We start from the raw sequence: 22,789 nt of genomic DNA on the forward strand, positions 1-22,789 counted from the left end.
AACTCAACATACGAACAAGCACTAACTTTATGGCGATGTTTCGTGCGCCGTGGTACCTCAGCCACACCCACTCGTGATTCTGACAGCGCGCTGCGGACTGAACAGAAGCGCACAAAGTATCAAATTTCCCACTCTACTATCCGAACATGAAACTTCCAATTCTCAAACTTCCTGTATTCACAGCCTGCACTGTCAGATCTTCAAAGCAAGAGCTTGTTTCCAGCGCCGTGCTAGAGACTACTACGCCAACCCTAGAGTCACCCTAGAGCCTGACCGTAGAAAGTGATGTGACGTGGATCATTGAGCCGCAGCAGAGTTACATGGTGAAGACAGAATCGAAATAGGCAGGCCGATTGGCCAGAGTTGACCGTACCAGCACGCCGTTTTACGGGTGTCGCTGCGCAGAGATTATACTACGTGCATGTATGTATGCGGATGTGCTATCAAGATGCGACAAGAGATTTCCCGGTCTCGCGTTGTTCCTGGACAAACGCACCAATGGCTTCTGTCAGCAGTTAAGCCTGTATGAAACAACCTGTTCGCCAGTTGGAAAAATGGCTGTACCCGCATAGTCCTCTTTCTCGTATGCACAGGGGGCACGTCAGTGGGGATTCCCTGGTACTAAAGTTCCTCGACAGTCGTAATGAGCAGGTAAATCTTCATCGATTGTTCAAGCATATACTTTCATTTAGGGCTCGACGCCAAGAAAGCGATAACTGCTGCAAAAACGCTTCTTCAGCCTATGACAGGGCAGATGATTGAACATCACCTTGCTTCGGTGCATGCTATGGGGCTGATCCAACTATCCTGGTATCACGTCTGACAGCTAGTGTTCGAGGTTTTCTTCACGTTGTCGAAGCGGAACATCGATATCACTATTTTTGAAGTCGCGTTGAACTATGAAATAGATGCACACACGAGCTTGCGTGTCAAGTCGCAGTCATGCAATCTGTCCATCTCATGTAAGTCTTTTCACTGTTAACTGCACAGAACTTACTTGTAACTGCACTGCCACGCTAATCGCCGGTGCGCACGTACTCGGTCAAGACATCCAACTTCTCAGGTCTTACTCCTTTTCCCAAATAGTTGATAATGCAAAGCAAAGCAAAATGAATTCGAACAGAACTCTTGCCTTCGCTGTACTCATGCTCTCCAGTGACGAGGAAGCGCGCTCCCACCCTTGAATCACAGTAGCCTTGTCGGTTTCACTTGACCTTTCTGTTGCTTCTCAAGACTTCTAAGATACACTATCCTAGAGTCTGACCTTAGTGGAATAGCCTGAGAGTCGCGCAGGACTGAAGTTCCGCCACTTCACCCTATTAGGATTGAGAGTTACGCAAAGGAGAGACCCAATCCCCATTATCTTTGTTACATTAATACACGGTGTTCAATTGATTCTATTTCTACGGTAATTATCATCTTAACTCCAGTGAATACACATCCAAAGATTGGATAATTTGTAATTGCGACAGCGCGGCTCTCCATGCTGCTTCAACTTGACACCCAAATCTAGTCTTTCTCAAGCGCAACCTCATTCTAGCGTACCCGTCCCCCGTCTCGTCAGATTCTCCTTAGATGCCATACAGGCCGTCTCCATACTCTTAACGCTTTCGTCGGTACTAACGCCGTGTGCGTTTCTATGGCAACCACGAGCACATCACACCGTCGTCCACTAGCATCGAACACTGCTAGCAGGCACGTTTATTTTTAGGAGAAACCGGTTCGTCTGTGTTTGTCTCCGTATCGCTCTCTTCTTAATCAATCTTATCTCCTAAGCTGGGACACACACTTTTCAGTGGCAACGTTGTCTCATTCCCCAAGGCAGTCAGGTATCGTGTTAAGTTTGAGATTTTCTTTCAGTGACGTATGCGTGTTGCGCATGCGGTAGAATCTCTAAAAAAGCCTGCCTAAGAGCGTGTTCAGCGTTTCGTGGCAATATGCGGTCCATTGAAAATCCTCCCACCTTCTCCTGTATTCTTATTCATTCGTTTTTTGCGTCGTGTTCCCTTTTCGCCGCATGTGCATCCCTCGTCCCTCTTACCGTTTACGTTTTTTCCAGTCTTGCCGCTTCTTCGCACTGTTGTCCTCATAGACCGAGCAACCAGTAACTCTCAAGATTGTGCATTTGTTTGCCACTTGGTAACATGTTTACTTCTCACTTCTTTCCTCGAAGTACCAGCTGAACTTTCTGCCCCCCGACTGCGTTGTCTGTGGCTTTCTCCTCTCCCCGTATTGCAGTTGCGGTGACTTATGGGTCATAGGGAGACCGTGCTCGTCTTTGGTTCAGCAGTGAAAAAAGTTTGATCTGAGTGCGATTCTCTTGTATGCCTGAACGTTTTCCTCTTTATCTCTCTTTAAATTTTGTCGAGCCCTTGCAGCAACGCAGTCGACTCATCGCATTGTTTTTTTTGACCCAGATATTTCGTCTTGCGCCTCGCTCCACATTCCTTTCCGTTTATTCGCTTCCTACTTCATTCTCCAAGGGCAACTTCTGAAACTGGGGTGGCGAGAACTCTTCAAAATTGCACGTTTCTGCATGGTACGTTTCTTCCAACGAGTAACAGGGTGTGAATCGTCGATCTGCGCCCTCGCAGCCGACATCTCGTTTTTCTCCGGTCTGTCGAGGCCAACTGCCACAATTCTGCCCGAGGTCTCTGCTGAGAAATGCAAGTGCAGACAAGATGAACGGCTGCAGCAAAAGAAAATCCCACCGCCTGCTGAAGCCGGTGTTTGAACTGCAGCAATCGTTTCCGAAAATCCAGCACTGGCAAGGAGCAGAGATTCTCCATCGTCTCAAGCAAAAGGAGAAGGACGCTGCCGTCATCCACCCGTGCATAGACACTTGGTAGGAATTGAGAGACAGATTAGCGTAGAACGTCCGTTCGTTGCTTGCTGACAGAAGCGAGGAGAACAACGAAGAAGAAAGAAGTGAAATACGCCGGCGGACCCGTATACACCCAAGGAAGCAAGAAGTGCAGCGAGCATGCGGTAGCGTCAGAGACACCCTCCGAGGCCGAGCGCGAAGTATCCCTGGCGACTCGGAACTCACAGACAGGCGAGCCAGCGACACAGTTTCAGTCTTTTCTGTGTATTTCCTTCTTCCATGCAGGGGCGACTACGCGCAGTGCCTCAGGCGCTATCCTGCAACGTCAGCAGCGAGATGCCGAGTGGAGAGTGACAGGCACACGCGTTGTCTTCAACAGCATGGGAGGTGGAAGCCTTCAGACAGTCTAGAGGCCCTGAAGCTTCTTGAAATGTATGTTGGAAATCCCCAGAACAAAGGTGTTTACACTGCCAAACTCACCGTGAACTGTGCCAGTTTGAGTTTGAGCAAAGGTCGCGCGTGGAAGGGGAGGCGAGGGGAGGGAGAGTAGGGAGCCTCCAGAGGAGTGCATGGCAGCAAGGCCTACTGCGAGGACGACGAAAGAAAGTTGAAGAACGTTCGGCTTCTCTGAGGAGTAGAGCTGTGCACACAGCGAATGGCGGGCAGTTAGGAAGCATGTAAAGTCTCCCTACCTCTCGATATTCTTCAAAAGATTCCTGACACACCCGTGCGTACTTGAAATCGCTTGTGCAAGCGCGACCTCTCTGTCATGCTGCGTTGTTTGTTCTCACTTTCGCCTACAGGTTCAAAGTGTTCAATGAAACTGCCAGATTCAAGTATCCGCCTCCTCCTGTGCATTCTTTAGTCAGAGGTAAGTGACCTCGCTGTGTTTTAATCTCTCGTGCTGGCAGTGAAGAACGCACCCTCACATGCAACCACGCATTCAGAATGTTTTGGACGTAGTTGCTTACTGACAATTCCGTAGTCGTTGCGTTGCTCGGCCGTCGTCAACTCAAAATCTGTATGCTTACAGATGTGCATGATGCCTGTGTGTCCGTGCTTTTCATAAACTTTTGTCCGCACAAAAAGTTTGTGTTTAAGCTGTAGAAGAATAGAGAACAGCTTCTCCTGATCAACCACCTGTATAGCAATTCGAAATTGTAGGATGAATCCAGACTAGCTGCACAGAGGTGTGCTCCGCTTCGATCAATTGCTAGACGCGGTGTCTATGTGTCGTCATGGGGTCTGAGCATCTCCAATTTCCTTTTGGTCTGTGTGCGTGCGTGTATCGCCGGACAAGTTCATGAGGGTAATCTGTTTGATTCTGTTTTATTTCTCAGGGTGCGCGTTCCCTTTCTCCGATCCGCCAAAGAAGTAGGTGCCGTTTTTAGAACGCCACAGCATTCTGAATTTCTTAGAACTCTCGTCGCAATTCGCCTTGCCTCTCTTCCGCGACCTCGCGCGCGTGTCTGGCTGTAGAAACAGCGTCCAAGAACGCTGAACGGACCTGTCTGCCTTCGTCATCAAAATCGTGGCTTTTCTCGTTTTTTTTTCAAAGCTGTCTCATGAGACACTGGAAACTCGAGAGACAACAGAATCTGGTTTGTGTGCCATTTTCGCACGTGTGACGGCGCGCGACTCTCTCGACCTAGGTCCATCTAGATGTGTGAATTTGTCTAGGAACAGGTGGGGGCCCGATCTCCTGTGTTTGTGTCTTACCCGAAGAAGGGAAGGAAAAAAAACGGAGGCTTTGCACCAGGCAAATAGATGTGCCTTCTGTTCTTGAACGGAACAACCAATCCTCGGTTTTTCGACTGGGTGTGAAGTCTCGAATGCCCAACATACCTGAATAAGAAGGAAACCAGACACATTACGCGAGGGAAGAAACTTGCTTCTGTCAAACATCCCGTTTCCAACCCCAAAGCGCTCATTGGTTTTTCGTATACCGTTACCTACCCTAGAGAACAACCAGATCGTTCGAAGAATTGCCTTCAGGACACTCTGGAATATCAGAGGAGCGGCTTCCAGACAGGCTAGTCTGTACAGAACGCGCACTGCTTTCTCCTAGAACGTTATTTCCAGCAGTTGCACAATCGCCTCTCACTCCTTTTCCAGTTTTTTGACCAAGAAAATGCCAGTTGGATCAAAGAAACGACTGCGATTTTGGGTTCCGTTTGCCGTTACTCGCTGGGCAGCAGCGGCACCGCCGCAGGCCGTCAGAAGTGTCGATAGACTTCGCCTTCTTCTCCGTCTGACGAACCGCTGTCCCATCTCAAATTTCTGTGCCCACCTAGGCTTATTTTGAACCATTCTTCCCTTCGAAGACAAAGTTTTAGAGCTTCACAGCAATGCAGAGTGACATGGAACCCCCTTGTTAAGCGCACAGCTCTATGTGGGTTCTTAATCATCCCTAGAGGGGGATAAGTATGTCATTCCAAGTTCTCGTGTGCTTTTCATAACCATTGTGTTCAGTGCAATAAGTAGAGTGGTACGCAGCGCGTATTTGAAAAACCATCATTTGCGTACAAGCTGTACAAGTATCACGATATTCATTTTGGTAGTTTGTTGCATGTTGTTAGTCTGCACGGAATACACGGATCCGATTCTAGAAAACGACGTTGACAAACCTGTTTTCCTTCGCTCACTGACACAAAACACGACGTCTTACTGGACTCTGTGTATCTGCGAGACCGGGTTAGAAGCTCATGTGTTTCAGACCAGTCTTCAGTTATTTCCGTAAATCTACCCGAAGACGCCCTTCCCGGTCGGTGGCTGACTTAGGCTTTACAACCACGCTTGGGACATCCTCGGATGGGAACATCACCTTACTGCTTTCAGGGAAAAAAACTCAAACACCGCCGTTCATTTGCGGCTCATTCCTCGAGTGTCAAACCCTTGGCATTGCCTCACGAACCACGCAGGAGTGCCTCGGCGTGCATCAATTGCATCATTTCACGCATGCCCTAGGCAGGGAGTCCACATAAATATTGTAGGCAATTCCACAGCCAGCGTAGAGTCTGAAATTGACGTTTGTACGTCATGTTCCGCGAGATTTAAAACTACAGGTTCAGCCGGTATCCTCAAGAGCAGCTGGCACGAGGAGACCACCGGCAGGATGGCCGAGTGGTCTAAGGCGCTGCGTTAAGGCCGCAGTCCGAAAGGGCGTGGGTTCGAACCCCACTCCTGTCATGATTCTGTTTTTGTTGACATTTTTCATCAGTCCAAAATTCACTTTACCCAGTCCTCTAATCACTGTGTCACATCCTGTAGTTCCCGTGAAAAAGCCCATTTGTGCTAATGACCCGACTGCTCAATTCTGTATTCGCGCACATCACGGATGGCTGCGGTGTAGAATTTGGAGAAGTGGTAGAAATATGAAAAAGGAAGGAAATTGCGAGTTCGCCTCTCAGAACACAAAAGACTAGTGCAAACTAGTGGAAAACGATTTGTACAACCGGCGCAAGCCTACCAACTATCAAACTGCCTCGTGTTAGTACTCTCCCCTGGCGAATCTACACCCGAGATATCCTCGCAGATCACGCACCACTAAACATAGTTAGCCTGTCCATTTCTATCTCGCACAGTCCACCTGTTCCTTACCGCGTACATGCAAACATTTTTTGTGTTCATAGGCGTGGTGCACCCAGGAAGCAACAGTAGTGAGGAATAGAGTGAGGCAGAGAAGACTGGCCGATACGAGAAGGTGTACACGAACAGGAAAACGGTATGTTTGGCGCGTGAAGGAGAGAAAAACACTTCAGGGCGGGCATGCGAAGAAGCGCCCGGACCCAAAACATCCCAATGGCAAGAGACAGAAAAAACTGCGGTGAAACCATGCAACCCCAAAGGTGGGGATTTTGTGTATTTCCCAACGAAAGCTTTTCAGTAGCCTTTCTTCTCCATCGTGGAAAGGGTGGAAACTCAACATCGACGCAGCGAAGGCTCAGAGGAATCGAGAACAAAAAAAGACAAATTGCATGCACAGAAAACACACAACCACAGATGTGCACCTGTCACACTGGGCGTTCCCTCCTTTTTGAGAACGCAAGAAATCCACTCCCACCTCAAACGGATACCGGGAAAATAAAAACATGTCGGTAACTTTATGCATGTGCGCATGAATCCATGTATATACACCCACGCATACGAAGGCATATATATATATATATATATATATACACATGCACAGAAGTGTCAGGAAAGGAAAAAGAGAAAAACCAGAGTTTGTGGTTAACAGGCACATTCAGATGTAGGCCTGTCTGAGTTCGCCTAATAATAATACAGCCATACAGGGGGAGTTGGTTGTCCGTGTCTCTGAAGAAAAACGATTCTCTGTCTCAGCTTGTGTTTGCGTGAAAGGAAGCTACCACAGAGGAGGCGCTAGCACCACGAACTTTCTCGATCTCTGAAAACTGAGCAGCCGCAGGCACTAATCTCGGTCTCGTGAGAAAGAGAGACGAAGATGGAACAGATGTGTGCAGACGGATGCGTCGAATCGCGAAGCAACGAGCTGCGACCCAGAAATCACTTGGACCAACGAAACGGCATCGACCAGAGCCTTCCGGTTTCCGCGTGCTCTCAGTTCGTGTTTCAGCGAATCAGAACGCCGGTTTCATGAACTTCTCACTCGAATCCCTGAGAAACGCTTTCCCCCCAGAAACGGGTCCTTTCCGCATGCCGCAGTCTTTCCGACTCGCAGCGACTCGGCGCGGTCGGCCCTCTCTCTCACAGCGGGGAAAAGCATGTTTTTTTTTTGCTTTGGAAAGTCACAAAGAAATGAAGTCGCGTCTCGCTAGCTGTGCAGGGCGTAACAAAACAAGTGCAATACAGAATACACCTCTGCGAAAACCTCGCGGAGTCCCATGACCCATTATACGCACTGTTCCCTCAGGCCTTCTTGTCTCCTCCGTATTTTCCGGTCTCCCTCTTCTCTTGCACCTGACACTTGGACATATCTTAAGAAGCTGTCTCGGTCTTGTCCTTCTCGACAGACAGCTGTCGCGGCTTTTCTCTTTCTCTTTCGACAGAGACGGGCTGTTTCTTAAGCTGGTCCCGAGCCGCTTCCAGTGGTGCTCTTCAGAACGGGCACCGGCGAACTGGCTGAAACTGCATGCGCGCGACTCTGAGTATGTTCTGCTCCGAAGTGAATGCTTTCTTTCAGAAACGGGTGCTGCAAAGCCTCGTCGGGGGTTAGGCGCTTCTGCGGGTCGAGCGCCAAACATTTTTCCAGCAAATCCCCAAGTTGCCGCATCTTTCGCCGCAAGAAGTTGATCTTCGGCGAGTTCCCTAAGAGAAGAACGGCACACACAAGTTCAACTCTGGACCAGCAATGGAACCCAACCACAACAGTTGGACAGAAAGACGCAGATTAAAGACGAACGCCTCTCCACGCAGTCCCTGTACATACACACCTCGCGCAGAAGACAAAGCTGTGCAGGCACTACGTCCACAGACTACACAGTTGGGCAAGAGTCTCGAGAACAAATATCGACACGCACAAAGATAAACCTTTGACTGAGAGATATACATGCACGTAGACGTAGAAATACCGAGGTACATATGCATGTGTAGGGTGTGATTCGCCTGCGTACCTTTGAGCCAATGCTGTTTTTCGATGAGGTTCTCAGTCAAGTTGCGAGTGGGTCGGAGGTCGTGAAGTACGCGAGTCACTTCTTTCTTGAAGAACGCGTCTCTGTCTCGGTAAATGAAATCGAGATTTTCATCGAAGTGGTGACTGGACAGCTGGCCCGCCTTTATCATTTTCGTTGGAATCTTCCCCTTCACCTCCATGATGCACTTCAACATGTCGTTGTTCGTTCTTCCCTGAGCAAAAACCACAGACACGATTGCATGCTGAGGTTGACCGACCTTTGCAGCCATCTGCGCGGTCTCGACACCACCTGCTCCGATCGACGCGCCTCTCCACGAGCAAGAATGCATCTACACTGCTGATGTAGCTCTTGTCTCGGTGCGTTCTCATCTCGCGCTGAGTTCTTCAAAGCATTTGCAGAAAAGATGATTGAATAGTCAAAAACATTCTGACAAACAAAACGACCCACTTCGGAGCTGAACACATCCTCCGCCGATCGTGACAGCCACCCAGAGTGTATCTGCTTTCTCCGCGTTTTTTTTGCTTCACTCGCAGTAGAGACTCCCAAGAAGGAGCTGATCAAGTATCCAGTCAGAGATGATTGCTCCCAGTACAGTGACGCCGGCCACAGTAGCGTCTACGTCTTCGGTTTCTATCCATCAAAAGAAACCTCCGAAGTTCCGCGTCTCTCGTTCACCGCGTCTCCCTTTACCGCTGTGTCCGCTTCTCTGTTCGTTCTCTCTGCTCTCCCTCTCGTTCATTCCCTTTCTCTCGCTTTCTCTCGCCTCTCTTAATCTCTTCGCTTTTTTCTCTCTTCTCCTCCGTTCCTTTGCCTCGTCACGGCCAACCTTTCTCACCGGGAAGAGCACCTGTCCAGTGGCGAGTTCGTAGATGGTGGCTGCGGCGCTCCACACATCGATTTGCAGGTCGTATCTACAGCCGAGAATGATTTCCGGTGCGCGGTAGAACCTGCTGACGAGGTACGCGGTGATTTCGTTGTCGGAGACGTCGCTCGCACTGCCCAAGTCGCAGACCTTGAGGCTGCTAAATTTCTCGTTCAAGAGGATGTTATCGGGCTTCAAGTCCGCGTGGATGATGCGGCAGCGACTGAGGTGTTTGAGCGCCACAAACAGCTGCTTGCTGTACGCGTGGATCGCGGGGGCGTTCAGGCCTTTCCCTCCTCCGTACTTCTTCAGCGCTGTGCGGAGATTCCCCCAGAGCCACTCAAAGACGAGACAGAAATGTCCGCGGTACTCGAAATGTCTGAGGAGGCGCACGATGTGCCGCTTGTCGTCTTTGTCTGTCGAGTTGAGGAGTCGGAGAATGCTCGTTTCCTTCTCCGCAGCCTTCTTCATCATGTCGTTGTGCCGAATGCACTTGATGGCGACGAACCGCTTCTCCTGGAGGTCGTAGCACTTTAAGACGTTCGAGAAAACGCCCTTTCCTATCGCCTCACACTCCACCCGGTACCGTCCGTCGTCGAGCAGCTCACCCACAGTCGCCTGGTAGTATCCCTCCGAGTCGTTCCAGTTCTCCGCCGGTCCCGCTGTCGCGGAGACACTCACTGTTGCTCGCTTCTTCCTCGACCGCTTGCTCGCGCCCTGCGAGCTCTTCGTCGCCGTCGAAAACATGTCCACGTCGTCGTTCTTCTCCTCGGAAGAAGTTCCACTTTCTTCATCCTCTGCGCTCTCCTTCATCTGAATCACAAAGCGGCGCAGCTTCTGCTTCTCCTCTCGCAACCGCTTCTGCAGAGCCTCCATGTCCAAACCCCCCAGCGCCGTCAACGCAGACGCTGGCACAGACGCCCCCGCAGACGCGCTCGCCGGCTTCTTCTCCCCTGTCTCCGCAAAATCTGTCTCCTTCCCGAAGCCGGTCTCCTCGCCAGCTGTCTCCTTCTGTTCGTCGCTCTTCCCGTTGGTCGGCGACGCGCGCCGCACAGAGCAGACTTCAGACGGACTGCTCTCCTCGAAGTCCGACACAGACGGCGAAGACATCTCTACAGACACCAAGCTGTCCCCGTCGTGGTGAAACAGAGCCTCCTGAATGTTCGCCGACTGCACGCAGAAGCGAAGGAAAAACGGAGAGATGTTCTAAGAACATGAAGAACCGGAATGCGACAAAAACCTCAAAAAAAGAGTTGCGTAAAAGGATATAGCGACGACCCTCGTGTGGGCCTCAGGCGGCCTCTATAGAGGAGAGACTTGCGACGTCTTTGTGCCCATCGATCTTCGTGAGCACGGAGAGCCGAGCTTAAACAGTTGGTATCTCGCTGGCACTGCATGCATAATAGCTTGCACACTGTGGCTCTTCTTCACGGGAGCACCGGTTCCTGAGATTCCAATCCAGTGCTCTGTCATGCGCACTGAAACTCCCTCCGTAAATCTCGACACACGACAAACCAGCGAGACTCAGAGAGTTGAGGAAACGAAGCGACTTGTCGGCTCGTCTCTATCCCGCTGAAGATCTCGAGTGTACGTACCTCGTCATCAAAGCGGTTTTCTCCGTTGGCGGCGTGCGTTTCTGCGTGTTTTCCTTCTTCACATTTGCGCGACTCTCTGTCACACTTGCCTTCTCTCTCTCCTCCCCTCTCGCCGTCCTTTCCGGTCTCCTCGGCTTTGATCTTCTTTGACGAATCATCGCTCACGGACTCGCGACGGTCCCCGTTGCGCTTCTCACGCTTTTCCTTTCCTCGCGTTTCGCGACCATCTCTGCGCTCTCCGTTCGGCGACTCCGAACGCATACGCAACGGACTGTTCCTCTCCTCGAGTTTCTCCGTCTCGCAGTTCCTCGACGATGTCTCCCCTTCTGCCTTCTCCTCTCTCTTCGCAGAACCGTCGTCGTCTCCCGTCTGTGCTGCGTACTTGGCCAGTAGCAACTCTCGCTGTCTCCTTCGCTCCTCTAGAAAACGGTCTTCTTCTTCTTCGTCAAAAATCTCCACGTCTGCGAGATCATCATCAGATTCCTCGCGCTCTCTCACCTCGCGCTCTCTCCGCTGTCCATCTCTTCTCTCTCTGCCTTTGTCGTCTCTTCTCTCTTTCTCTCTGCCTCGTTCATATCTTCTCTCTCTCTCTCGATTTTCTCTTCTCTCTCTCTCTCTGCCTCTGTCAGCTCTTCTCTCTCTCTCTCTGTCTTCTCGTCTCTCTCTCTCTCTGTCGTCTCTTCTCTCTCTCTCTCTGCCGTCTCTTCTCTCTCTCTCTCTGTCTTCTCTCTCTCTCCGTCCTTCCTCCTTCCTGGACCGGACAGAAGCAGAAGAAGACGAAGAGGAAGGACGGGTCTTGTCTCGCTTTGAGTAGCCCCGGTGTCTCTCGGGAGAGCGGTCAACACTTCTGCGCTCGCCATGGTCCCGATGAGAAGAGACGCGGGAGTCTTTCTGCGCCGAAGTGTGAGAAGAGCGTCGCTCTGGCGACCGATAGCGAGAACGTCGCTCAGGAGAAACAGAGTCCCTGACAAGCCGAGATGACCCCCCTGGATCTCTCGCACTTTGCCCTGAAAACGAAAGAGACACCCGCGCATTAACGGCCGCACATCTTTCGTCTTTCCTACAGACGCTTGCGCCTAAAAAACGCCGCATGTCACATCCACACGCGTCTACACACAGAGATACATACATATATATACATATATATCAATACAGTAAATATACATATATATGTATGTATATACACAAATGTATATATAAGTATGCATGCAGATACACGCGTATGATATACATATATATATATATACATACATATATATATATATATATATGTATATGTATATATGACACATGTGCCAGAGTGGATAGTCTTTTGGTGTGGGGAACCCAATGTCTCGACGCAGGGGGTCTCAAAAGTGCGCGGTTTTATACTCAGGTGAGGCATAAACTGGGAACTCTTAGAAAATGAGAATCTGTGGTCAAATGAAACTCGTGAAAACCAGGCAGGGCCGACAAGGACGCCGAAAAGCGAGAGTGGAGCCGGACATTCTTCTTTCTCGAAGAGAGGGCGAGGAAAGCCTTGCACGCTCACTGCTTTTCAGAGACAAAGAGAAGACAGAGACAGGGGAATCCAAACACTCGTCGCCCACAGAGAGAAGCGCGTACAAGCCGGCGCCGCAAATTCTGCTCGACAGAGTGTAGAGAGAACCAAGAATTTCTCTTCCCAGCTGCGTCTGCCCTCTCCATCGCACAAGAGGCGTTGAGAGAAAAGGAGAGGGAATAGATACGCATACCCAGTTTCAACCAACAAAAAGGCGTTTTGAGTCAAGACACAAGAGACGGGTGCTGTCGGAGACGAAAGGGGAAAAAGAGCCAGAAGGCAACGCACTTTGACGTTGGAAAACACTCTACAGAAGAATGAGTTTCTCGGGCAAGAAAATCCGCTCGTCGAACGCAAGAAAAAATAACATGTTTCCTCGTGAACACAGGCGATAGACACACCTTGAAGCTGAGAGTCCTGGGACTTAAACCGCCGACAAAGTGTGCGAAAAAGAGCATGCATGCGAAAATGCCGCACTTCACAAGCATATCCATGCCCAACTGAAGTCACATATGTACTGCTTTACTCACGCATATATATATATATATATATATATGCTGAAACAGAACTGAATTCACATACAGATATATATATATATATATATATATGTATACATAGGAGAGGAGAAAGAGGGGATGCAGATGAAAGAGAAGAGCGTTTCTAAAAATTTGAGGGAACTTACAGTCAGCGTCTCTTGCAGAGTGGCGGGAGCGATGAGACGATGTGACTTGTTCTTCCTCGCGACGTCTTTTCCTGCTGGACGAGGAAGAGTCCATCCTGTCGACCATGCGTGAAGAAAACGGGTAACGGGAAATGAAACACAAAACGCGCACAGCCTCGGGCGCCCTCGGCTTCAGACTGTACGTACACCCCACTCAGACAGCCAGGGCGACCCTGAGGAGACAGAGGAGAGACACTTCGAGCAAGAGAGGAAGGAGAGAGACAGGAGACAGGCAAGGAGACAGACAGAAGCCGAGACGCTAGCAATTGAGAACAGAGGGTTTTCAGGACAGATGTTTCCAGCACAGAAGCTTTTTCAGAAGACAAGCCTTCGAAACAGAGGGCTTGAGAAGGGCGCGTGGAGCGCGCTTCGTCTTCCTCTCGCTTCGAGGCAGGTGGAATACGCTCTGTTCCTGTGTACGGCGAAGCTACAGGCAGCTAGAGAGAGACCCAGTGCGTTTCTGAGCATGCGCTGACAAACCGAGACACAACGGTCGCGGAGACAGGCCGCGAATCGAGTGAGAGAGTACGCAGGCCCTGAGTGGGAGAAGCAGCGAAGTTGCCGTACCACTAGCAGCAGCCACTCTTAACCGAAAGAGAGAGCTCGAAACAGGTTGCGATTGAAGAGACACTGCTCCTGTTCTCTTCCGCCCGACCTGGGCCAAAGAGACACCCTGTGCAACACACTGCGCCTTTCCTTCTCGCTGACAGCGCCCGGACAAGGTCAGAGCGAGCAATCTGAAGAGAACACGGAGAGAAAGGAAACGAGAGCGCAAGAGAAACGAGAGACAGAGAGACTCGTTTGCCCGCGTCGCCGCGCGACCTCGACGCTCGCTGCTCTGTCTAGCTTCTCCTGTCCCTCCCCTCGCAAAAACCTGCTTTCCCCGTTCTGACAGTCAGCGAAGCGACAACGCAGGAGAACGGGGACTCCACCTCCAATTCGAGAGCAGAAACTCCGGGAGGACGCTGAGGACCGGCGACCGGCGAGCGAGAGCACATGCCCCCTCAAATCTCTTGTCCGGTGCAGAGAGTCTGGAAAACGAAGAGAGATCAAGGGCAGAGAGAGAAAATCTCCCGAAAAAAGGAAACGTTTCTGGATGCGTCGCCACAACCGCGTTTCTGCGTTTGGCCGCGGAATAAGAGAAAAAAGGCCGGCTGCGCGCGTCCTTCAGCACAGGGTGCTAAGATACGCGCGCACCCCGCGACCGCCTCGTCTGATGCTCAGACACTTGGCGCAACGGCAGCAATGCTGTGGGAAAAGACGGTGGAAAACAGTAGAAAAAGATGATTTCTCAGCGACGGAAACCCGCCCTTCTGCAGAGGGAACAACGGACGATGTGGGCGACGGAAGATTCACCAACGAACTCGAAACGAGGCAACGCGTGCAGGTGGCAAAAGACCGGGTGACAAATACGCTTAAAAGAGAGATTGTACGGAGAAAACCGGTGGAAAACGATGGAGAAGAGCAAAAAACTGTTGGGAAGACTGGAAGCCGGATAAAAGACGAGAAAGGGAAATCATAGGTCCAGTTTCAGTCTTTCTACGGACAGAGACAAGCAGATACCTCGGAACAGACACTCAAGAAAAGACAGCGAGACAACGGGAAACTTGTTTCTGAGAAAAAAGAAACGGTTTCGACATTGAACTTCAGAAAAAGGCAAATTTAGTTGAATAACGCGACGGCAGCGAGGGTCCTGCCCCCAAAATGCTCCCGCGACTGCGCGAAAACCACCGACAAACGCTGACCTGCCTCCACGCATTCCGGCGTATATACGGAGAACCCGACGCACACCCACTTCTTCCCCGCCAGCTTCGCACGGTCCTAGAACAACAGGAAGAAATTCGTCAGCAGACAAAACCGCTTCTTTCAGCATTACGTAGTGAGAAAGCCTGTTTCCTACGGTAAACACCGAGCTCCCCTAGGAAGTCGAGGTGCTTGCTTTTTTCGCTGCCCAACTGTCCTTGATCAGAAGCACACACGCGAGCTGGAAATGTTGTCACACAAGAAAAAAGAAACAGCAACGTGAGTGTATTCTCCTCTGCAAATATCTCACCAGACTGCTTCACATTTGCTCTCATCGGGGTACACGTTTCTTTTTTCCCTTCTGCACACAGCAAACAGCTCAAGCTGGGGAGACCAGCCCAGCGACTGTTTCAAGTCTTTTTTCCAAGATTAGGTGAACACAAGAAGTCGTGTGAGGCAAGGCCAGCTGGCATCCGGCTTTTTGGTGGGCATCGTAGAGTCGGTTCGCCTAACTCTGCTGCGCCTGCAACCTGGACGCTTTCAGGTGTCTAGACATCCCGGTGTAGGCCGAGTCGATGGCGAAAGAAAAACGGAATGGGTTTCTAAGATGAGAAAAGGGACTGAACAGCGAAAGATGTGAGGGTCCTCGACTTCCTAGGAACTGTTTCGTGTATGGGAGTGTGGCGTGTGTGCGAAAAGAAAAACGACGGCGAGGAGGAGCCGGCTCCGGAGCTGGGGGGGAATGTCGGATCATGTCTAGTATTCAGTATCTCATAGCTGGAATTCCATTAAGCATCCTCAATACTATGTTGCCGCTGTTTACTCTATTTGATCTACACCACTGTGAACGCATAAAATTATCGAAGGGTACGGTATGCTCCTCAATGCAGCGATGCAAGCTTGAACCAAAGAGCTGCTCAACTTGAGCTCGAGAGTCAAATGGGTACAAACTGTATACAGTTCAATAATGCCCATCTGTGCATCTGTCGAGGTACTCGGCTCTCTATGTTGCGTGTGGTGAATGCAGTAAGGCAGAAATGTATTCTAATCGAGTCATGTTGGCTCATGAAAAGGCCAGAAAGAGAATTAGCCAGACAGCCGGCACCCGCGGTACAGGAAATTGTGTGAGTCGATCAGGGCATCAGAAATGAGGAGCGCGTTCCGCTATTCTTCCTAAAAACTGCTCAGATGCTTCTTTCCTGTCCGTTCTCGCCCTCGCACATGCTTCGTAATCAAACGGTCCAAGCGGCAACTCAAAGACTCTGTACAACAAAATGCGTTGTACACTGCCAGCAGTTGGTGGCTTCTTGCGACAACATTCTAGCTAATGGAATCCAAGGCGATTCTCACATGCGCATTCGTCGTCCAGAAGTCTGCATTCTCCTTGTCGAAGGGAATCGGGCTCTCCGCACAAGTGGGCTTGAAGACAGGAATAGAGGATTTCGGAAACGGAGATGTCAAAAGGGCAGTACACACTGAAAAACGAACACTATCAGGTGTATTTGCTACGGACGACGTTCGGTGTATGTACACCTCAGCATGCACTGTGAATGTACACCTCACACTTCTCGGTGTCTATACACCTCAACTCGTTAGATGCTCGGACGCATCGTCTTGCTTTGTCTATTTTCACTCGCTTGGGGGAGTTGCGCCCGACCTACGTCGCTTAGTACAACTTTGCCCGTCATTTTTGAGGAATGCATAATTTCAGCGAGGAATAGCCAGTGCTGTTTGACACAACTCTACGACCGGTGTTTTCTCCAGTCTCTCACCTCATGACGTGGAGGAATCGTCCCTTTTCGCTTGCGTTTCTCGGACTAGGTTGCCCTTCTTGTTGTAGGCCTTGGACTAGCCAGCCGCTTCTCCCGAAAAGGCGCTCACCGCCGGTCTCCAGCTGGTCGACAGTTTTTCTTTCTTTTGGCCTATCGCTGCCAGCGAGACCTCTTTCTCCTTCCTTTCGAGCAAAGAGTCGTTCGTTTGTTCGTATTCGCTGTTTTGGGTCCCCTTTTTGAATCTGGAATCTGTTTGGCTTCCGCGGTCGTGCATACGCGCCCCGTACGCGTGCATGCGGGCTCGTCCGGACTCAGACAGCTCGCTCCGCAGAAGGAAAAAAAGTCTTCTGCTTCTCTTTCCTTCCTCCACCCACTTTGCAGAATTCGCTGAGACACACTCGTAAGCTCGGTGTGCCTGCTTGTTTACCTTGTTGCTCGGGAAGGCGCGCGGCCTCTTCGCGGAAGCCACTCCAGTCCAAAGTCGAAGAGAGAGAAAACGCACTGTTCTAAACAGCCGAGACGTCTCCGAAGTCCTTTTCTGAGCTCCGGCATGTCTCCGTCTCTTCGTCGACCTTTCAGCCCTGCGCGAAACGCTCTCCTTTCTAGCCGTTGACGGCTACAATACTTGCATGCAAAGAGAGGACTTCGGGTCACCAAACGTCACACGTCTCCGGAATTTGAGTCTTTCTTTGGCCTCGATTTCCGGATTTTTCGTTCTCGTCTCGAACCCTTGCATCCGTTCTTCCTTCTCGCCGATGAATGTATGCCGACGATCCTGTAAACGCAGGTACTTTTGCACCCTGTCGTCGTAGATTTCGTCTGACTCGAGTAAGAATGTGTTTGGTAAATTCTTTTGGATCTCCAGAAAGAGCGATTCCTGAGAGTTGACCAGTGTCCTGTCTTTGCGTAGGTTAATCGAGGAAAGTGAGACTTTTTTCCAGAGCGGTGTTTTCCCTCCGTCATCGTTAAAGATGCCGCCTCTTTCTCTCCCGTCCACCACGTAGTCTCTCCTCAGAGCTCGGTTTCCAGTTCGACAGAGTCGCCTCGCATCGGCCTCGCTTTCTTCTTCCACTCCGCGGCTTCTCTCTGTCATCTTGTCGCCTCCATTCCTTTTTCGCCATTTTCCCCGAGAGTGTGTCTTTCCTTCTCTTTCCTCGCTTCTTCTCTCTCCACGATGCACGGTCGCGCAGGAGAGCCCGCTAGCTACGACCATTTGTTGAAGCTGCTCCTCATCGGAGACAGCGGCGTCGGGAAAAGTTCGATTTTGCTCAGGTTTGCCGAGGATGTCTTCAACGAAAAACAACTCTCAACCATCGGTAAGTTGTCCTCCGTCTCCGCATTTCTCTCCGGTGTCTCTGTTTCCGAAAAACGAGGTTCTATCCTGCTGGAGTCGAGCGGGAGGATCTCGCCTCTCTGCTCAAGCTGTCGCTTTCTCCCGACGCTTCTTTCTCCACTTCCAAACGCTTTCTGCCCTGCTATACCGCATGTTCCCCCCCTCATCGCATGTCCCTCAGCGCGCTGGTGCTGCATACCAGTCGCAACACCGCAAAGCATCTGTCTGTCTGTCTCTGTCGCAGAGCAGCTTGAGGCTCGTTCAGAGTCCCAAGTGCTCTACTGATATGCAGGACTCTTCTGTCATAAAAAACGACTGAAATCCGTGACGTCTGCGCTTTTGTCACCAGCGGTCCAGTGGGCTGGCAGCGTACAGCAGTCGTGAAACATGTCGGTGTCTTCATGTTTCAAGACAAGAGTCGAAGTCGCTCTTCTTTTTAGGTGCCTGCCAAGCTTCCTCTCGTCGAATTGCCCTCTCCACTTGCGGGTCATGTTGTCCACCTGCTTTCCTGAAACTGCTTCCTGTGTATCCTAAAAAGCCGTTTTCTGCGTGATCAAGGCGCGTCAGCTCCTGGTAATAGGTGCTCACGCGCTACCTGTGTCTCTCGTGCCTTCCGCCTCTCTTTTCCCTCTTGCCTCTCTTGTTGTTCCACCTTCTTCTCTCTGTCGTCTTCCTCCGTTTCTTTCCAGTTGTCTCGTTATTTCTGCTTCCGCTCCTTCTCCTCTTCATCTGCTTCTCTCCCGCTCCTTCCTCTCCTTCTCCGTGACATTGTCTCCTTCGTTCTTTTTCGTTCTCTTCTTGTTCGTGTCATTGTCTCTCTGCCCCGTTTGCAGCCTTCTTGGCAGATGTTACACTGCGCATGCATGCATCGTTCTCCCTGCGCGCGGTTCCTGCATCCTTTCCTTTCCAGGAGTTGATTTCAAAGTCAAGGCCATGACGGTTGGGGACATGAGACTGAAGCTGGCGATCTGGGACACAGCCGGACAAGAGAGATTCAGGACTCTCACTTCTTCGTACTACCGAGGCGCCCAAGGAATCATAATGGTTTAGTAAGTCGTTCCGCTCTGTGGCGAAAGACTGCAGACCAACCTCGAAGTGACATCTCACGTTCACGAACTGCAGAGGGACCGGCAGTAATCCAGGGCAGAGTAACAAGCGTTCAGAAGAAGCCTGGAACGAGGGCATCGTCTCCGATTACCACTCTCAGTGCGCGATCTCCTGAAGCCATACGCAAGCAGGAACGCGACTTCACAGACTGGCTCTCTCCCTATGTTCCACGACGCGCACTCGGCGCGCATTCGGTGCGTCTACCTCCCGCGATTCCTCTTTTCTCCCTTCCTTCTTCCCTGTAAAAGTCCGTTCACGGCTCGTCAGTCTCCACTTTCTTTGCGAAGGCCATGTCGCATCTCCGACGTTCTCGCATCCAACACGCAGTCGTCCTCCTGCGCCAGGAAACTCCCTGAGAGACGCGCGAGGAGGAGACAGGAGAGTGCGAGATCGCATGCGGCGCGACAGCCGATGGCACAGAGATCACTCGCTTATCCTCTCGAGAAGAATCTGACAGACAGCAGAACTGTGCATGTCGATGGGGGGTGTGCCGACAGCCGGGGGAAGACGGGGACCGACCAGGACCAGCCAAGTGAATGGCGAGGAAACTCTCACTTGCAGCTCTGGCGACAGGGTGCGGCTACCAACAGAAAATAGTCTTTACTCTCTGAATCCGCTCTTGAAAAACTGTCAGAGGCTCCACGCTTCTGTGGGGCACCGCGTTGTGGAAAAAATCGGAACGCGTCATCTAAAGCTAAACAGCTGGATTTGTATACATACCTATATGTATATATGTATATATGTATATATATATATATATATGTATATATGTATATATATATATATATTTATATGTCTAGGGCGAGGGAATGCAGAGACAACCTCGCTCGTGCAGGGGAATATGCCCCGTCGAGTAGAACTAAAAACGAAGTTTTTTCATGTGACTTGTTTCGCGAAAACACATATCTGTGTGTGTCGTCAGCGACGTCAGCAACCGGCAGTCCTTCTTGAATCTGCAGTCGTGGCTCGACGAGATTTATCGCTACTCGACGAACGCCGATGCAGTTCTCATGCTGGTCTCAAACAAAGTGGACAAGGTGCGTCGTTCGTCTTGGGTCTCTTCCTCTCCATTGGTTTCTCCCTTCTCTCTTGTCTCTGTGGGCGGGTGGTGTCGCTCTCGCGCACAGGAGTCTCTTCCGCGTCTCTGCTTTGAAACGCGTTTCTTCTTTTTCGAGAGAACTCCAGGAGTTGCCGGTGCTTCACTGCCGATGACAAGTCGTTTTTCCTTTTCGGTCTCGCTCTCGTCGACATTTCTTTCGTTCCGTGTTTGCCTCCACGCACCTCAAGCTAACCCATCGTAGACGTTGCTCTCCCTTTCTACAGAACTGATAAAGCGCGTTTTTTCTCGCGACAACGCAGACGCGTTTCCTGCTCATATCCGTCCTCTTCTGTTCTGCTTCTCGTCATTCATCCAGCTCATCTCTATCTGGCTCCATCTGTATCTATGTGTCTGCGCCTATCTAAGTATATACATAGACAGATATATATATATATATATACATATATATATATATATATATATCTGTGTCTATCCGTGTGTGTTCCTATTTATTTGCTTTTCTCTCACTCTGCCTTTCTGTCTGCCTATGCCATGACACGCGCGTTGGAGAAAGAGCCTGGAGCGGCCCTTCACTCTTTTCTTGTCTGGGGACCTCTCTCTTTAGTGCTACAATCCCTCGCAGAAAACGCTGGCATCCTCTGGGGTACCTCCTGCCCCGCCGTTCTCTTTGCTTGGCGCGGGGCATATCAGCGAGGCTGTGCGGAGTGCAGAGGCGCGGCTGCTGCGCCGGACGGCGGTGGCGTATCGTTCTTCTTATCTCTCGTCTTATCTCTCTTTTTGTCTCTCTTCTTGTCTCTCTTGTTGTCTCTCTTTTTGTCTCTCTTTTGTCTCTCTTTTTGTCCCTCTTTTTGTCTCTCTTCTTGTCTCTCTTGCTGTCTCTCTTTTTGTCTTTCTTTTTCCGTTGAATCCGTCTTCGCTGAAAACGGATGCTGTTTCCTCAGCGAACTGTGCAAGTCGAGCGCCGAGAGGGAGAAGCCTTTGCGTTCCAGAAAGGCATGCTTTTCGTGGAGACATCTGCCAAGACGCGCCAGGGCGTCGATCACGCGTTCGAAGAGCTGGTGCAGAAAGTGAGATTTCTGTGTGAACTCGAGAAAAAAAATCCGAAAGCGGCGCATGTGGATCGGACTCGACGAGGTCGAGACAAAAGTGAACACTCCGAGAAACAGAGAGACACCCAGCACCGGGCGCGGTCACGAAAGAAACTGGGCGGGTGCTCAGAGAAAACCGTTTCACCAGGGGAGAATGAACTTTCACGAGAATACGGTCGAGGAACGCATCTTTGTGGGGGCGAACGAAGGAACAGAGAGAAAAGGAGAGATGCTTGTCGATTGTTTTTTGTCAGATCTTGGATACGCCGTCACTCCTCGTCAACACATCCCCCATCGGAGCCGCACCACGCCAACTGTCTCACGCTCGCGAGGGAGATGCGCTGAATGCGGCCGCCGGGTGTTCCTGTTGACTGAAAAAGCGTTCAAGCAGAAACCGAGAAAGAGGGGAGGATTTGAAAACGACTGAGATGCAGATAACAGCAGCGCCGGAGAGCGCTGCAAACAAGACACTCCCTCGGATGCTTCCTGCGCATCTCTCCCGTTGCCTGGCTGTCTACCTGTCGAGAATCCGACCTCGACGCACGACTCACAGGAGGCTGTTGTCGCGTGTATGTACACTGCATGTGTCTGCATGCGGTTAGGGTTCCCGTCGGCGGTCTGCGTTCGGCCCCAGAGGCCGGGCGTTGATCTACTCTTGTCTCTTTGAGCGTCGTGGCGTCTCAAGCAATCGGTTGTGTTCCCTGCATCTGCCTACCGCTGCTTTCCTGCTTTCTGCCTCTCGATGTCTTGTGAACGTTTCCTTCCCTCGCTCGTTTCCATGATTCGTCTCTCCGTGAGGCTCGACGGTCTGGCCAAGCGAGCGCTCACCTCGCTCTCACCTCTTGCCCATAAAAAGCAGCTCGCGTCAACAGGAGGGAGAAGTCCTGTGGGCTGAAGAGGGCAGCGAAACGTTAGATTGTACCCCCTGGTAGCTTTTTTCCGATGACGCAATGCTCTCTCGAGTGCATCTGTCTTCGCGTCTGCCTTGCATGCGCGGCGTTGCCCCCCCTGAGGCAACTGGCTCGTTCGCTCGGCTGTATGTACACCCCAGTAGAATGGGGTGTCGTTTTTGCGTTTTCGACCTTCGTATAGGCAGATAAATGCAGCGAAGGGCGTCGCCGCCTCAGGGAAAGGAGAGAGAGGACAGTTGCGGTTTCGCAATAAGACCCCGAGAGCTTCTTCTGTCGCAGCACAGATAAACTCGCGTTAGCTCTTTCACACTCGCCGCTGCGGCTCTCGCTATCGGGAAGCACAAAAGACACGCGACATGTCCCTTTTGGTGGAATACTCACAGACTACCATCAGAGTCAAACAGGGGTCCTAGCTATGAACATCTGGACATCTTGATTATTTCAGCCTGATTTCTAATACCTTCTTTCGTCTGTTCCTCTCGCCTGCTTCCTTTTCTCTCTTCCAGTCTACACTCTACGCTCTCTGGCTCTTCCGCTTCCTTACCTACAGCGAGCAGACACAATCTCCCTCCATTCGTATCTCTTCACGAATGTACCAGGCTCGCCTCCTTTCTCCACGTC

The 22,789-nt window shown here is 51.0% G+C and overlaps 3 protein-coding genes and 1 non-coding gene across 4 annotated transcripts; 3 read left to right on the top strand and 1 right to left on the bottom strand.

Annotated features, from left to right (window-relative positions):
• The first annotated feature begins 1,971 nt into the window (after nt 1–1,971).
• Nucleotides 1,972–5,114, top strand: TGME49_313160 (hypothetical protein). The gene is made up of 4 exons (XM_002364487.2): nt 1,972–2,845; nt 3,110–3,256; nt 3,628–3,695; nt 4,165–5,114. The coding sequence occupies exons 1-4, from the start codon at nt 2,682–2,684 to the stop codon at nt 4,200–4,202; spliced, it is 417 nt and encodes a 138-aa protein (XP_002364528.1). The 5' UTR covers nt 1,972–2,681; the 3' UTR covers nt 4,203–5,114.
• A 138-nt stretch (nt 5,115–5,252) lies between these two features.
• TGME49_313180 (cell-cycle-associated protein kinase PRP4, putative) lies at nt 5,253–14,810 on the bottom strand. The gene is made up of 5 exons (XM_018782750.1): nt 13,116–14,810; nt 10,894–11,900; nt 9,272–10,468; nt 8,416–8,647; nt 5,253–8,110 (listed from the first exon to the last, which is right to left on the bottom strand). The coding sequence occupies exons 1-5, from the start codon at nt 13,219–13,221 to the stop codon at nt 7,866–7,868; spliced, it is 2,787 nt and encodes a 928-aa protein (XP_018635443.1). The 5' UTR covers nt 13,222–14,810; the 3' UTR covers nt 5,253–7,865.
• On the top strand, nt 5,934–6,013 carry TGME49_313170. The gene has a single exon. It is a non-coding gene; the product is annotated as a tRNA-Leu (tRNA).
• A 1,867-nt stretch (nt 14,811–16,677) lies between the features above and the next one.
• TGME49_313190 (Rab18/RabC-family small GTPase) lies at nt 16,678–22,463 on the top strand. Its single transcript, XM_002364489.2, has 5 exons — nt 16,678–17,985; nt 18,913–19,051; nt 20,032–20,146; nt 21,111–21,236; nt 21,512–22,463. The coding sequence occupies exons 1-5, from the start codon at nt 17,844–17,846 to the stop codon at nt 21,626–21,628; spliced, it is 639 nt and encodes a 212-aa protein (XP_002364530.1). The 5' UTR covers nt 16,678–17,843; the 3' UTR covers nt 21,629–22,463.
• Nucleotides 22,464–22,789: the final 326 nt, after the last annotated feature.

The sequence above is a fragment of the Toxoplasma gondii genome, chromosome XI (assembly GCF_000006565.2).
Source record: "Toxoplasma gondii ME49 chromosome XI, whole genome shotgun sequence".
NCBI lineage: Eukaryota > Apicomplexa > Conoidasida > Eucoccidiorida > Sarcocystidae > Toxoplasma > Toxoplasma gondii.